This window comes from Staurois parvus, unplaced genomic scaffold (genome assembly GCF_062004578.1).
Source record: "Staurois parvus isolate SC_StPar_1 unplaced genomic scaffold, SC_StPar_1.0 ptg001130l, whole genome shotgun sequence".
NCBI classification, from domain to species: domain Eukaryota; kingdom Metazoa; phylum Chordata; class Amphibia; order Anura; family Ranidae; genus Staurois; species Staurois parvus.
Window position 1 is genome coordinate 657,271 of NW_028318926.1, and position 15,931 is coordinate 673,201.

A 15,931-nucleotide genomic window follows, 5' to 3' on the forward strand; every position below is an offset into this window, starting at 1 on the left:
TGGGGCTGTGTATGTTTCCTATATGCTCTCTACATCTATAGGAGACACGGTCATGGGGCTGTGTATGTTTTCTATATGCTCTCTACATCTGTATGAGACATGGTCATGGGGCTGTGTATGTTTCCTATATGCTCTCTACATCTATAGGAGACATGGTCATGGGGCTGTGTATGTTTCCTATATGCTCTCTACATCTATAGGAGACATGGTCATGGGGCTGTGTATGTTTCCTATATGCTCTCTACATCTATAGGAGACACGGTCATGGGGCTGTGTATGTTTCCTATATGCTCTCTACATCTATAGGAGACACGGTCATGGGGCTGTGTATGTTTTCTATATGCTCTCTACATCTATAGGAGACACGGTCATGGGGCTGTGTATGTTTCCTATATGCTCTCTACATCTATAGGAGACATGGTCATGGGGCTGTGTATGTTTCCTATATGCTCTCTACATCTATAGGAGACACGGTCATGGGGCTGTGTATGTTTCCTATATGCTCTCTACATCTATAGGAGACATGGTCATGGGGCTGTGTATGTTTCCTATATGCTCTCTACATCTATAGGAGACACGGTCATGGGGCTGTGTATGTTTCCTATATGCTCTCTACATCTGTATGAGACACGGTCATAAGGCTGTGTTTGCTCTAATGCCGGCCATAGATGGATTGAATTGGCCTAGATTTGATCTATCTATGGGCAGGCTGGTTCAGTACAACCAGCCAGTTGGATTTTTTTGCATGTGATCAGTGCCGATAGCTATAGCCAGCAGCGATCATTGTGTTTTGCTAACAGAACAAGACAGCACTGCAGGAAGCATTCCCCCATCAACAATGAGTGTGTTGATGGGGGGAGTTGAGCGATTTTCTTTCCTGCAACCCATGGTTGCACGTAAGAAAATTGCATCATCTATGGCTTACCTTAGACATGGTCACTGGATCTTTTTGCTCTCTACATTTATATTAGATGTGTTCAGGGGACAGTGTTTGCTGTCTAAATGGGGCTGTGATTGCTCTCCATATTGACAATAGACATGGTCCTAGGGTTGTATTTGCTGTCTACATCTCGATTAGACATTGCCATATTGTAGTGTTTGCTCTATACAGCTAAATTAGATGCAGTCAGGCGCTATGTTTGCTCTCTACTAGCACTGTACATTTGCATCTCTGTTAGATGTGGTAATGAGGCTTTGTTTACTACCATATGCTCTGTACATCTACATTAGATGAGATCTTGGTATTGTGTTAGCTCCTTACATCTCTTTATTACATAATGTGGACAATTCAATAAGTGGTATCCTACTGCATCCAAGTATGGAAAATAGTTGGTAGTCACTAAAAAACGCTACTAAAATACTGCATGAGTATATACGTCATATGGCATTTTAGTAGTGAAAACATACGGTAATGTAAAGAGCCATCAGCTGTCAGCGGGGTTCCCTGCTAACAGCTGAATGTAAAACAATAAGAATTACTGGCAATTAAAAAATTAAGAAAAAAATGGGGTGGGTCCCCCCCCCCCTCCATCCATACCAAGCCTTTCGGGTCTGGCATGAATTTTGAGAGAAACCCCCACGCCATAATAAAAAACGGTGTGGGTTCTCCCCCAAAATCCATGCCAGATCCCTATCCAATCATGCAACCGGCAGGTCAGGAAAGGGGGAAACGGGTGAGCTCCCCCCCAAACCATACCAGGCCACGTGCCCACAACATGGGGGGGTGCTTTGGGGCAGAGGGCCCCCCCCCCCAAAGAACCTTGTCCTCATGTTGATGGGGACAAGGCTTCTTCCCCACAACCCTGGCCAGTGGTTGTGGGGGTCTGCGGCAGGAATTTTTATCATAATCTGGAAGCCCCCTTTAACAAGGGCCCCCCGAACTTGCCCCCCCCATGTGCATTAGTAAAAGGTACATGGCACCCCTACTCATACACCAAAAAAAAGATGTAGTGTAAAAAACCACAAGAGGCAATTTTTGACAACTCCTTTATTAAAAATAAAAAGTCCCTTGGTGTAGATCCATCGTCAGTCATCATGCCCACCGCCACTGCCGACCCAAAAAGAAAAAAAAAAGGCTCTTCTCCCAACGAAGGCTCCCACCACTTGACAGCTCCGCCAATTAATAACTAAGGGGCAGGGCTACCCGGTGACATCATCATGTGGCCCCCTCCAGCATATCAGGCCACGTGCCCACAACATGGGGGGGTCCTTTGGGGCAGAGGGTCCCCCCCAAAGCACCTTGTCCTCATGTTGATGGGGACAAGGCCTCTTCCCCACAACCCTGGCCAGTGGTTGTGGGGGTCTGCGGCCGGAATTTTTATCATAATCTGGAAGCCCCCTTTAACGAGGTGACCCCCAGAACCTGCCCCCCCCATGTGCATTAGTAAGAGGTACATGGCACCCCTATTCATGCACCAAAAAAAAGATGTAGTGTAAAAAACCACAGGAGGCAATTTTTGACAACTCCTTTATTAAAAATAAAAAGTCCCCTGGTGTAGATCCATCGTCAGTCATCATGTCCACCGCCACTGCCGACCCAAAAAGAAAAAAAAAGGCTCTGCTCCCAACGAAGGCTCCCTCCACCTGACAGCTCCGCCAATTAATAACTAAGGGGCAGGGCAACCCGGTGACATCATCATGTGACCCCCTCCACCTTGTGACATCATCGACCGGGCATGCTGGGTTGATGATGTCACAAGGGGGCGGCGGAGCTGTCAGAGCCTTCATCAGGAGAATAGCCTCTTTTTTTTTTTTCTATCACCATCTATGTCCATCACTAGCATCTATGACCATCACCATGTATGTCCAGCACTATTATCCCTACACAGCAATGTCACGTCTATATCAGTATTATGTGCTGCCAGGGCTCATTCTTGTCTAAATATTCTGAGTATTTTGAGGCTGTCATGTCTTTTTTTTCGGTTCTTAGCAGGGAGAAGAAGAGCCCAGGGAGCAGAATAACAAGGAGGAAAAGCATGACGTTGGGGGGTCCATAAAGAAAGTAGGACGACCAGGCAGGAAACGAAAAACCGAAACAGTGAGTAAAGCAAAATTTCCAAGAAACATGTGCTAACAGAAATATGAAAGCAGCCATTACTGACCTCTACTTTAGAAAATGCTCTTTACTTGGCTTTCCAGCTGATTAATTGGATTTATTACTTCTTGAGCCACTGACCCAGAACAAGAATGCTGATTTAAGAGAACTACCTTCACTTGGAGCCACAATTATTAAAGTTGGCCCCTATGGAAAAATAACGGCTGCATTATTTTTGACATTCAGTATGAATTGTCTAATGTGAAGGCAGGGGCAGACTGAAAACTCATGGGGCCCCCGGGCAATAGGGGATCATGGGGGCCCTGTGTCCTTGCCCAAACTCAAAAAAACTTATGAAAAAGGTATCAAGGGCTTCTTATGGGGCCCCCTACTGACCCCTGGCCCTCGGGCAGTGCCCAAGTTTCCAAATGGTCAGTCCGCCCCTGTGTGAAGGTAAAGTGGATAGAATGGGAAACCAATGCACAAGTTATCAGATTTTTTATTGGCGTACGTGTTCCCTATATAGGAGACTTCCCATCATTTCCTGTCTTTGTGACACATTAGGAAGTGAGGGGAGATATCTCCAACATGGTGACATACACCAATAAAAACCTGGCAATGCTTCTAGCTCACTGGACTAAATAGAGTTTTATGTCTGTTTGTTTCCTGGTTACAAAAATTATACTCGCTTTCTTTCCCACTGAGCACACAGGAAGTAAGCGGACCAATCTTTCCAAAATTTAGAAAGAAACGTTTGGCGTGGAGTTGAACTTTCATTTTCCTATGCATTGGTGGCTACTTTTACTTTTATTTTTCCGCATTGACTCGCGTTCCTACCCATACAAAGTGCACAGTTTCAGAAAGCCAGAAAGTAATGGAATCTGCATCTAATTGTTGAAGTGGATTCAGGTCTGTGACTTTGGTGAAGAACCATGCTCTGGTTTGACTCGCTGAAATTCAATATTGAGTCTAATGAAATATTTATGTCATGATTTATTCAGAGATAATATAGAGCAGCTGCCGTTGCTGTTACTGTACTGGCAGGTCTGTTACCCAGAGTCACCTGTGACTTCCGTTCCTGACCTTCGAGAGCCAATGTCAGGTTTTCTAATCTGGTATTTTGTGCATTTACTTCATATGTGTAATGTTAGTGCGCTGAGTGCCATCTTATGATGCTCTCACAGTGGGACGGTATAGAGCAGCCTTTTTCAACCAGGCTTTTGTTGAACCCTAGGGCAGGGGTGGGCAAACTGCTGCTCTCCAGCTGTGGTGCAACTACATTTCCCATGAGGCAATGCGACATTACAAAACTGACAGTTACAGCTATGACTTGCAGAGGCATGATGGAACTTGTAGTCCTGCAACAGCTGGAGAGCCGCAGTTTGCCCATCCCTGCCCTAGGGCTTTTCCAGAGGTTGCTTGGGGTTCCAATATCTGCCTCTTAGAATGAACATCACTGCAGCACATCTGTAATAGACAAGACAAATGTTTTTGCATGCTGTGAAAATGAACCCTATTTGGTGAAAAAAAAAACACACGGGGTGTTGCAAACACCTAGTGCATTGCCCAAGATTTATTGAGAGGAATCGAGAAAAGACAATTTCATACACGCAAACAACAGAAGTAATATGCATGACAAAATTACCGATGATCAACCAACGTAGAAGGTTCCCAATTGTTGGTAGTGTGGGCAAGCTGACGCGTTTCGGGGACGTTTTCCCCTTCCTCAGAGCTCAAGCCAACAAATCTCCTAATACATGTGCTGGGCACCACAAGGCCACATGTAGTACCTCCCCTCAATTGGGCAGAGAACCACTGCATCAAACGTCGTTGGAAGTCATTGGAGAACAACAGAATTATATGACATACAGTTGTGGCCAAAATTATTCAACCCCCAATGCTGTAAAGGGGTTTAGGGACTATAGTGTACATTTGGAATTGTATTCAGAATCAAATCCTACAAGGACGTTGTAACTACCCAAATGCAACTAAAATGACATCAATTGTTTATGTAATACAGTAGTAAATGGTTCTTATGTGGTTTCTTCATTGCCACAATTATTCAACCCCTTAAAGACTACCACTCTGAAGAACAGAGGTTCATACAGGTGCTTTCCATCAGGTATTGAAAACACCTGTGGATGTCACCGAGCAGCAATCAAGCATAATAAGCACCAATTAGGCAGCTTTAAAATGACTGTGATACTCAGCTCCTTCTAGACATTTACTGGTGTGGTTACAAACATGGTGAAGGCAAGAGAATGGTCCAGGAAGACAAGAGAAGAGGTGATTTCTCTTCACAGGAAGGGCAATGGCTATAAGAAGATTGCAAAGATGTTAAACATACCAAGAGACACCTTAGGAAGCATCATTCGCAAATTCAAGGCAAAGGGCACTGTTGAAACGCTACCTGGTCGTGGCAGAAAGAAGATGCTGACTTCGACTGCTGTGCGCTACCTGAAGCGTAGAGTGGAGAGAAGTCCCCGTGTGACTGCTGAGGAACTGAGAAAAGATTTGTCAGATGTGGGTACAGAAGTTTCAGCCCAGACAATAAGACGCACACTGCGTAATGAAGGCCTCCGTGCCAGAACTCCCAGGCGTACCCCCTTGCTGTCTCCAAAGAATAAGAAGAGTCGACTGCAGTATGCCAAAAGCCATGTGGACAAACCACAAAAGTTGTGGGATAGTGTTCTGTGGACTGATGAAACAAAATTAGAACTGTTTGGGCCCATGGATCAACGCTATGTTTGGAGGAGGAAGAACAAGGCCTATGATGAAAAGAACACCTTGCCTACTGTGAAGCATGGTGGAGGGTCAATCATGCTTTGGGGCTGTTTTGCTTCTGCAGGTACAGGGAAGCTTCAGCGTGTGCAAGGTACCATGAATTCTCTTCAGTACCAGGAGATATTGGATGGAAACGTGATGCAGTCCGTCACACACCTGAGGCTTGGGAGACGTTGGACCTTTCAACAGGACAATGATCCCAAGCATACCTCCAAGTCCACTAGAGCATGGTTGCAGAGGAAAGGCTGGAACATTTTGGAGTGGCCATCGCAGTCACCAGACTTAAATCCGATTGAGAACCTCTGGTGGGACTTAAAGAAAGCAGTTGCAGTGCGCAAGCCTAAGAATGTGACTGAACTGGAGGCCTTTGCCCATGAAGAATGGGCGAAGATACCCGTAGATCGCTGCAAGACACTTGTGTCAAGCTATGCTTCACGTTTAAAAGCTGTTATAACTGTAAAAGGATGCTGTACTAAGTACTAAGATTGAATGTCACTTGGGGGTTGAATAAAACTGATAATGCTGTGAGCACAGAAAAGACATTTGTGGTTATTTCATTATAACTGTTATGTTATATTTGTCTGACCTACAAGTGCCTCTTTAATGTAAATGTAAGCAAGATGACTGAATGATCAAAAGCAATGTCAAACTGGCCAAAACACTCAATTTCAGTGGGGGTTGAATAATTTTGGACACAACTGTATGTATAGAAAAGAGAAGAAAAGAAAAAATCTGACAGAAAATAAAATACTGAATAAAAACATAAATTTCATAAGTGCCGGGTGCATTAATAGAGCGTATTCTTATCCCTCAGGGTCAGTCTCCCAGATAGTTTGGATTTCACCAGTCCACCATGATGCCCAAAAAGTAACGGCCCCATACATATTACTGCGGACATGCAGAATGACAGGGACATGGTGGCAGAAAATGGCCGCTGGAACTCTTGCCGTAATAGCGTGTGCTCCTGGAGGCAGGAAGTGAGCCAACCGGAAGTGAGTTTAAACAGTTGTCAGAGGCACAAGCATCCCATTAGAGGTTTTCCCTCTATTTCCTGTTCTCTTGGCAGTAGAGCGCCTAATGGGGGGATTTGGCTCCTTTCAGTTTTTAATATAACTAGTTGAATTGTAACATTCAAACTTTAAAATGCTACTAAACTCCGGACCCTGCATTCACTATATCCGGTCTCCCCGGACCCTGCATTCACTATATCCGGTCTCCCCGGACCCTGCATTCACTATATCCGGTCTCCCCGGACCCTGCATTCACTATATCCGGTCTCCCCGGACCCTGCATTCACTATATCTGGTCTCTCACGGTACACACAATACGGAAATGCAATTATTTTAGTAAATATAAACTGCTAAATACCTTTTCTCATCAGTAGTTAGAGCAGTCTTGTGACTTCAGCAAAGCACTGTTTAAAGCTTGTAGGAGGAGTTTTCTTTCTACTCGAGGAGGATGTGAAACCCTGGACCATCTGTCTGGACAGTGCTAATTGGCCTTGTGCTGTTCACATGCACTCTCCCAAGAAAAGAAAAAAGCAATTCTCTAGCAATACACACCAAACTGAGCATGTGCATGTGACTACTGATTCAGTCTGTATCAGGTGGTCATTTCAACAAGAGGAGGGGCAGAGAAGACAGCCTTTTTACACAATGCAGAGGATTAATCCCTTGGGTTCCATAGTGAGTATAACAAGCATGCTTTACTGTATATACAGACTGATTTTACTGTTGTGGGTTTAGTAAAACTTTAAGACAGGGGTCCTCAAACTACGGCCCGTGGACTACATGCGGCCCGCCGAGCACATTCATCCAGCCCGCCAGCAGGGGACACTAAGTACAGGGGCGGGCAGGGGATTGCTGTCTCTTACCTGGCTCTGGTCCCAGTCCCACGACGTTCCAGTCCAGGATGCGCAGCTTCTTCACTCCGGCCGCTCCCTCACTCGATGTCCGCGCTGCCGCTTGGCTCCACCTCCTCACCGGTGATTGGGCGCCAGTACTGTAGCTCAGGAAAGGCACACAGGTGGCCAATCACCGGCGAGGAGGTGGAGCCGAACATCCCCGCGAAAATTAAGGGAGGGAGAGGCCAAAGTGAAGGAAGGAGGACAGCTGACCGCCCGGTAAGTGTGCCGTGCAGATGGAACTGCTGCAGCCAGGTATGCTGGCTGCAGCAGCACCATGCTGGAACAGGGGTCGGCTAGTTAAGTGTCATTGCTGTCAGTGGGAGGAATAGTGCCCCATCATTGGTGTCACTGATAATAATGATGGGGCACTATTCCTCCCACTGATACCAATGATGGAGCACTATTCCTCCCACTGATATCAATGATGGGACACTATTCTTCCCACTGATACCAATGATGGGACACTATTCCTCCCACTGACACCAATGATGGGGTACTATTCCTCCCACTGATACCAATGATGGGACGCCATTCCTCCCACTGATACCAATGATGGGGCACTATTCCTCCACTGATACCAATGATGGGGCACTATTCCTCCCACTGATACCAATGATGGGGCACTATTCCTCCCACTGATACCAATGATGGGGCACTATTCCTCTCACTGATACCAATGATGGGGCACTATTCCTCCCACTGATACCAATGATGGGGCACTATTCCTCCCACTGATACCAATGATGGGGCACTATTCCTCCACTGATACCAATGATGGGGCACTATTCCTCCCACTGATACCAATGATGGGGCACTATTCCTCCCACTGATACCAATGATGGGGCACTATTCCTCCACTGATACCAATGATGGGGCACTATTCCTCCACTGATACCAATGATGGAGTACTATTCCTCCCACTGACACCAATGATGGGACACTATTCCTCCAACTGATACCAATGATGGGGCACTATTCCTCCCACTGATACCAATGATGGGGCACTATTCCTCCCACTGATACCAATGATGGGGCACTATTCCTCCCACTGACACCAATGATGGGACACTATTCCTCCCACTGATACCAATGATGGGGCGCTATTTCGCTCCATAAGACACACTTGGGGGGGAAATGTCTGTAAGTCTTATTGAGTGGCCGGCTCAGTATTCCCACCGCCGTTGTATGTGCGCAGTCTCTGAACAAATGCGGACACAGTACAGGCGATGACCATAGTTTTTTTTTTAAACGGTCTGAGGGACAGTGAACTGACCCCCTGTTTAAAAAGTTTGAGGACCCCTGCTTTAAGACATAGGGACTGCTGGCAACCCAGCTTAAAGTGGAGTTCTAACTAAAAAAAAAAAAAAAGTCAGCAGCTACAAAAACAGTAGGCGCTGACTTGAAATACAGCCACTTAGCTGTCCCTCGGTCCAGCGGTGTCCTCACAATGGCTGGTTTCACCGGCCGTCTTCTCTCCCCAGCTCCGGCATTTTTAGTGTGGGCACCCGGCTGTGACAGGTTGCGGCTTCACACTGCACATGCGCGAGTAGAGCTGCACTTTGTGAATGGCCCCGTAGTCTTCTGTGACCTGTCATGTGTCTCCCAGAAGACTACGGGGAGGGAGGACAGCTTCCGCTTCTGAACGCCTAGGCGAGTGTGTACCCGCTCCCCAAAGGTGCCAATCATTAATGGGGAGCGGGGGACAAAGCATTAAATCGGAACTTCCCCTTTTGGGTGGAACTCTGCTTTAAAATGACTTAAGCTTTGCGAACATCACACACTTACCTATATGGCCAACATTCTGGGGTGGATTTACTAAATGCAAACAGACTGTGCACTTTCCAAGTGCAGTTGCTCCAGGGCTTAGTAAATGAGGGGGAACTTTGCTGACTTCCATCATCCAATCATGTGCAAGCAAAAATGCTGTTTTATTTTCCTTGCATGTGATTGGATATTCTTTGCATAGTGAAGCTTTATGCAATTTATTAAGGCCTGGAGCAGATACCTTTGCGAGGTGCACAGTCTATGTGCCTTTAGTAAATCCACCCTCATGTGTACGATCCTCCTAATGACTGAGTTCAGGTATTTCCAGTGAAGGGCTGCAATCTACAAAGACATTTTAGGCAATTGTGTGCTTCTGACCTTGTGGTAATGATTTGGGGAAAACCCTTTCCTGTTTCAGCATGACTGTGCCCCTGTGCACAACGTCAGCTGCATAAAGATATGGTTTGATGAGTTTGCGGTGGACAAACATAAAGTAATACTAAAGTTTAGTTTTTTATTGTCTAAAATAACAAAATAGAGGTTTATACTTGTCTGCTGTGTGCAATGGTATTGCATGGAGCAATCCTTTATCCCCTCTTCTGCAGTCCCCGGCTGGCACTGTCTGCTCCTCCTTCCCCGAGTGCCCCCTCAGTAAGCCGTGTGCTGAGAAAGGAGTCATGTCGGTGCTCCTGAACCAGGCTATGTGCGTCCATAGACACACACAGTACTGCTCGGCCATGCCCCCCCGCCTTGCCACTCCTTCACAGGATTTGACTGACAGCAGCAGGAGCCAATGACTCTGAGTCTCCTGAGATAGAGGAAGAGAGGAGAGAAGATCTGTAGCTGGGAACAGCGCTAGATTGAGAGAAGACTCAGGAAAGTGTTTAGGGATGGGGGGGGACACTTAGTGGTGTGTTTTTTACCTTAACCTCCCTAGTGGTCTGATTATTTCCGATTTTTGGTGCTGAAAGCGGTACCATTATTCTGCATGGAAATATGTATTTTTTTTATTATAGGCCTGTAATATTTAGGAATAACTCACTGAAATCTGTCCGAACAAGAGTCTAGTAAACATCCGGGTAGGATAAAATTTGAAACACAAAATCATAAATTATAATTTAATAAATAATCATAAAAAATAATAATATAATAATACATTTAATTCAATAATATAATCAAACCAAAAACACTGAAATTTGAAATATAGCGCCAAGTTCGCACATCGCTGAGCAAAGTCGCAAAGTCGTTTACAGTGTCTGATGAGGAATTTATTCACGAATCATTATCACTCAATTCTGCAAGTGGTTCTGATTTACTATCGCTCTTCTCTAGCCGGTCTAAACCCACTTTTGACATAAAGGGACACTTTTTGGACGTTGTGCTGAGAAAGGAGTCATGTCGGTGCTCCTGAACCAGGCTATGTGCGTCCATAGAAACACACAGTACTGCTCGGCCATGCCCCCCCGCCTCGCCACTCCTTCACAGGATTTGACTGACAGCTTTCAGAAGCACATTTGTGAGGTCAGGCACTGATGTCGGGGGAGGAGGCCTGGCTCACAGTCTCTGCTCTAATTCATCCCAAAGGTGTTCTATGGGGTTGAGGTCAGGACTCTGTGCAGGCCAGTCAAGTTCCTCCACCCCAAACTGGCTCCTCCATGTCTTTATGGACCTTGCTTTGTGCACTGGTGTGCAGTCATGTTGGAACATGAAGGGGCCATCCCCAAACTCTTCCCACAAAGTTGTGAGCATGAAATTGTCCAAAATGTCTTGGTATGCTGACGCCTTAAGAGTTCCCTTCACTGGAACTAGGGGGCCAAGTCCAACCCCTGAAAAACAACCCCACACCATAATCCCCCCTCCACCAAACTTTACACTTGGCTCAATGCAGACAGCCAAGTACTGTTCTCCTGGAAATTGCCAAACCCAGATGCATCCATCGGATTGCCAGACAGAGAATCGTGATTGGTCACTCCAGAGAACACGTCTCCACTGCTCTAGAGTCCAGTGGCAGCGTGCTTTACACTACGGCATCCAACGCTTTGCATTGCACTTGGTGATGTAAGGCTTGGATGCAGCTGCTCGGCCATGGAAACCCATTCCATGAAGCTCTCTACACACTGTTGTTGTGCTCATCTGAAGGCCACACCAAGTTTGGAGGTCTTTAGCTTTTCACTCTGCAAACAGTTGTCCCCTTTTGCGCACTGTGCGCTTCAGCATGCATTGCCGCTGCTCTGTCATGTGACGTGGCCTACCACTTGGTGGCTGAGTTGCTGTTGTTCCCAGTTGCTTCCACTTTGTTATAATCCCACTAACAGTTGAGCGTGGAATATTTAGTAGCCAGGAAATGTCACGGATGGACTTATTGCACAGGTGACAACCTATCACGGGACCACGCTTGGAGTCACTGAGCTCCTGAGAGCGACCCATTCTTTCACCAATGTTTGTAGAAGCAGTCTGCATGCCTAGGGGCTTGATTGTATACACCTGTAGCCATGGAGGTGATTGGAACACCTGAATCACATGATTTGGAGGGCGGGGCCAATACTTTTGGCAATATAGTGTAGTTTAGCTATCAAATAAGAAATGTGTGCTAAGGCTCTTCCACCTTCCATATTTTGCATAGGCTGTTCCATTTTGCAGTACATTGTAGCTTTCATCATACCTCAGGACAAACACAATGTTTTTAGAAGAGTGTCAGTAGTTAGATGGGGGAAATCCTTGGTGCATTTGTTTAGTGCCTGGTCATACCGCAGCGATTTCAGGTGCGATTTGCGAATTGAAATCGCATCTAATGAATGTGAATGTCAGAGTCTTAACATGCGATTTTGTGCAGCACGATTTCTAAAGTAGTTCTTGCATGACTTTTTCTGCAGTTTTGTTGCGATTTCACATACATACAATACAATGGAAATCGCACTGCAAATTGCAAGAAATCGTTGAAAATCTTCACAAGTAGCAATAAAGTCTTCACAAATCGCTAGTGGTGCACCAAAATGAAAATTCTGGTGCCGAAAACGAAAATTCAGAATGCATTTGGCCGAAGACCGAAACCAAAATGCGTAGATTTTAAAAATGAATATATATTTTTTGGAAAAAAATACACTTTGATTAAAAAAAAACAATATATACCCCAATATTTTTGTAAAATATGAAAGAGGATGTTACGGCGAGTAAATAGATACCCAGCTTTAAAATTGCGCACACTCATGGAATGGCGTGGAACTGCAGTGCTTAAAAATTTCCATGGGTGATGCTTTAAAAATGTCTACAGGTTAGCAGTGTGTAAAGTTACAGAGGAGGTCCAGTGTGAGAATGATTGCTCTTGCTGTGACGTTCGTGGCGATACCTCACGTGTGTGGTTTGAACACCATCTACATATGTGGGCGTGGCCTAAGTATCCGTTCACCACTACGTGCAGAAGTAGAAGTGACATCGCTCCGGTCCTCAAAGGGCATAGAGATGAGTGGAGGCCATCTTTCCTTCACTCATCTCTATGCCCAGTGCTGGGATTGTTCGATGGTTTCTCAGGTAAGGCTGAGAACTACCGAGCGACTGCTGGTGGCGGCAGCGATGGCAAGCGGGCGGTGGCAAGAGGCAGGTTTCTTTCGACATCTGTATCGGTGCTTTTTTTTTATTTCGGCCAACGGCCACAAAGGGTGTTTTCAGCCGAAATGTTTGACCACTGAAATTTCTGTGCAATCCTACATATCGCACCTTAAATCGCGCTGAAATTGCACACAAATCATGCGATTTTAAATTGCAGCGGTGTGACCGATGACCAGTTGTTGTGGCAGTGTAGTCCAGCAATTGCTGTAAAATTATATAGGGTAGATTTAATTTCTTTTTTAAAGGTTATGTTGGGCCAAGCTGGCTCAAACGAAAGATTTCCTTTACTAATTGCTGCAGCTGCTGTCATGATGTAGCATCAGCTACGTAACGTATAGAGCACTGTATTCCGGCAGCAGTAACGGAAATTCCCATCTGCTGCCGAAACAAAATTGAGTTGGGCTGAGCACTATTCAGTCATTTGCAGCCATTGCCAAAATTTTGGAGAATTACACAAATATTAATTTTCACAAAGTCTGCTGCTTCAGACCGGGTTCACACTTCTGCGGTGCGGCATATCGCATGTGATTCGCACAGGAACCGCACCGTATTCCTGTGCAAATCACATGCAACTTCTGTGCAGTGCCATTTGAGCCATACATTTTGTATGGCTCAAATCGCACCACATCAGCACCAAAAAGGCGCAGGACCCTTTTTTTGGTCCGCACTAGAATCAGATTGCATAAGTATTCACACCCATGCGATCCAATTCTGCACATCGCACCGCGTTTTGCGAACCGGGGTTCTTAACCATTAGCCGCCCGGCCAATGGCCGTTTGGCGGCTTCAGAAGTGTCTCTGCACTCCGGGTGCACGCCATTTGGCGTGCTCCCGCACATGCGCCGTTTGCGCTAATGCAGAGCGGCGCAGCAGTGCGATCTGTCACCGGCTGTGCACCTCGGACACGGCCGATGACAGATCCGAGTACCGGCTCCCGTTGTTGGTGCCATGTGACCTGCTGTGACCAATCACAGCAGGTCACATGACAGTTGTATACAATGGATGGCTTCATTCATGATGCCATCCATTGTATACTAGTGCCTAGCTGTGAATGGTCACAGCTAATCACATGCACATGTCATGTGATTAGCTGTGACCAAATCACAGCTAAGCACAAAAAAAACAAAAAACTGAAGTAATCGATTTCATTCAGGTAATGCTTGCTTATAGCAAAGTAATTCTTTGCTATAAGCAAATTGTGTAAAAAAAAAAATACTGATCACTTCCCCAAAGTAGTACAGTGTTACTATGGTAACATTGTACTACTTTGGTCATAGTAAAATATGAAAAAAAAATCTTAAAAAATAAAAAAAATGTAATAAAAAATTAAATATAATAAAAAAAATAAAAAAAAAAAAAATATATATATTTTTTTTCATACTGTCACCAGTCAGTGTCCCTGTTCACCGCCATGCCAGTTATATGATGACGCTGTACTGCACTGGTGACAGTATGTAAAAAAAAAAATAGTGAAAATAATTTTTTTAATTTTTTCATTTTCTGAAAAATTATGACAAAAAAATACAACTTCAAAAAACTCGCCATGCCTCTTATGAAGTACGTCGGACTGTCTACTCTGCAAAAAGGGGTCATTTGGGGATATCTGTACTGTTCTGACATTTGGGGGATATCTGTACTGTCCTGACATTTGGGGGATATCTGTACTGTCCTGACATTTGGGGGATATCTGTACTGTCCTGACATTTGGGGGATATCTGTACCGTTCTGACATTTGGGGGATATCTGTACTGTTCTGACATTCTTGGACCTCAAGAAATTAGATTGGCTGTCAGTACTTCAGGATTGATCAATATTCAGATCTATCCCATAGTTTGTGAACTCTATAACTTTCCTACAAACTAAATAATACATCCTAATTTGGGTTATTTTCACCAAAGACATGTAGCAGAATACATCTCGGCCTAAATTTATGAAGAACAATTATTTATTTGTAAACTTTTATAACAGAAACAAAGAAAAATGTGTTTTTTTTCAAAATTGTTGGTCTTTTTTTGTTAATTTAGCAAAAAATAAAAACCCCGGCGGTGATTAAATACCACCAAAAGAAAGCTCTAGTTGTGTGAAGATAATTATAAAATTTTAGTTTGGGTACAATGTTGTATGACCGCGCAATTGTCATTCAAAATGTGAGAGCGCTGAAACGTGAAAAATGGCCTGGGCAGGAAGGGGGAAAATTGCCCGGTATTGAAACGGTTAACATACACACCCGCAGCGGTTCACATGAACGGGGTGCGATTGTGATCCGGTGTGGAATTCGCATAGAAACCGGTGCAAGCGCACTGCATCAGTGTGAACCCGGGCTCAGTATTTTTAGATCTTTTTGTCTGATGTTACTATGGTATACTGAAGTAGAATTACAAGCATTTCATGAGTGTCAAAGGCTTTTATTGACAATGACAGGAAGTTTATGCAAAGAGTCAATATTTGCAGTGTTGACCCTTCTTCTTCAAGACCTCTGCAATTCCTCTGGCATGCTGCCAATCAACCTCTGGGCCACATGCTGACTGATGGCAGCCCATTCTTGCATAATCAATGCTTGGAGTTTGTCAGAATATGTGCTCACCTGCCTCTTGAGGATTGACCACAAGTTCTCAATTGGATTAAGATTTGGGGAGTTTCCTGGCCATGGACCCAAAATATCGATGTTTTGTTCCTCAAGCCACTTGGTTATGACTTTTGCCTTATGGTAAGGTGCTTCATCATGTTGGAATAGACATTGTTCCTCACCAATTTGTTCTTGGATGGTTGGGAGAAGTTGCTCTCGGAGGATGTTTTTGGACCATTCTTTATTCATGGCTGCGTTCTTCGGCAAAATTG

General features: G+C 45.0%; 1 protein-coding gene across 1 annotated transcript in view; it reads left to right on the forward strand.

Moving 5' to 3' along the window:
- The window catches only part of LOC149439394 (DNA (cytosine-5)-methyltransferase 3A-like), a 449,390-nt gene that overhangs the window by 155,639 nt on the left and 277,820 nt on the right, over positions 1-15,931 (forward strand). Inside the window, exon 3 of the mRNA XM_089659024.1 lies at positions 2,930-3,037. Coding sequence (XP_089515150.1) covers positions 2,930-3,037 — 108 coding nt within the window. The remainder of the gene's footprint in view (positions 1-2,929; positions 3,038-15,931) is intronic.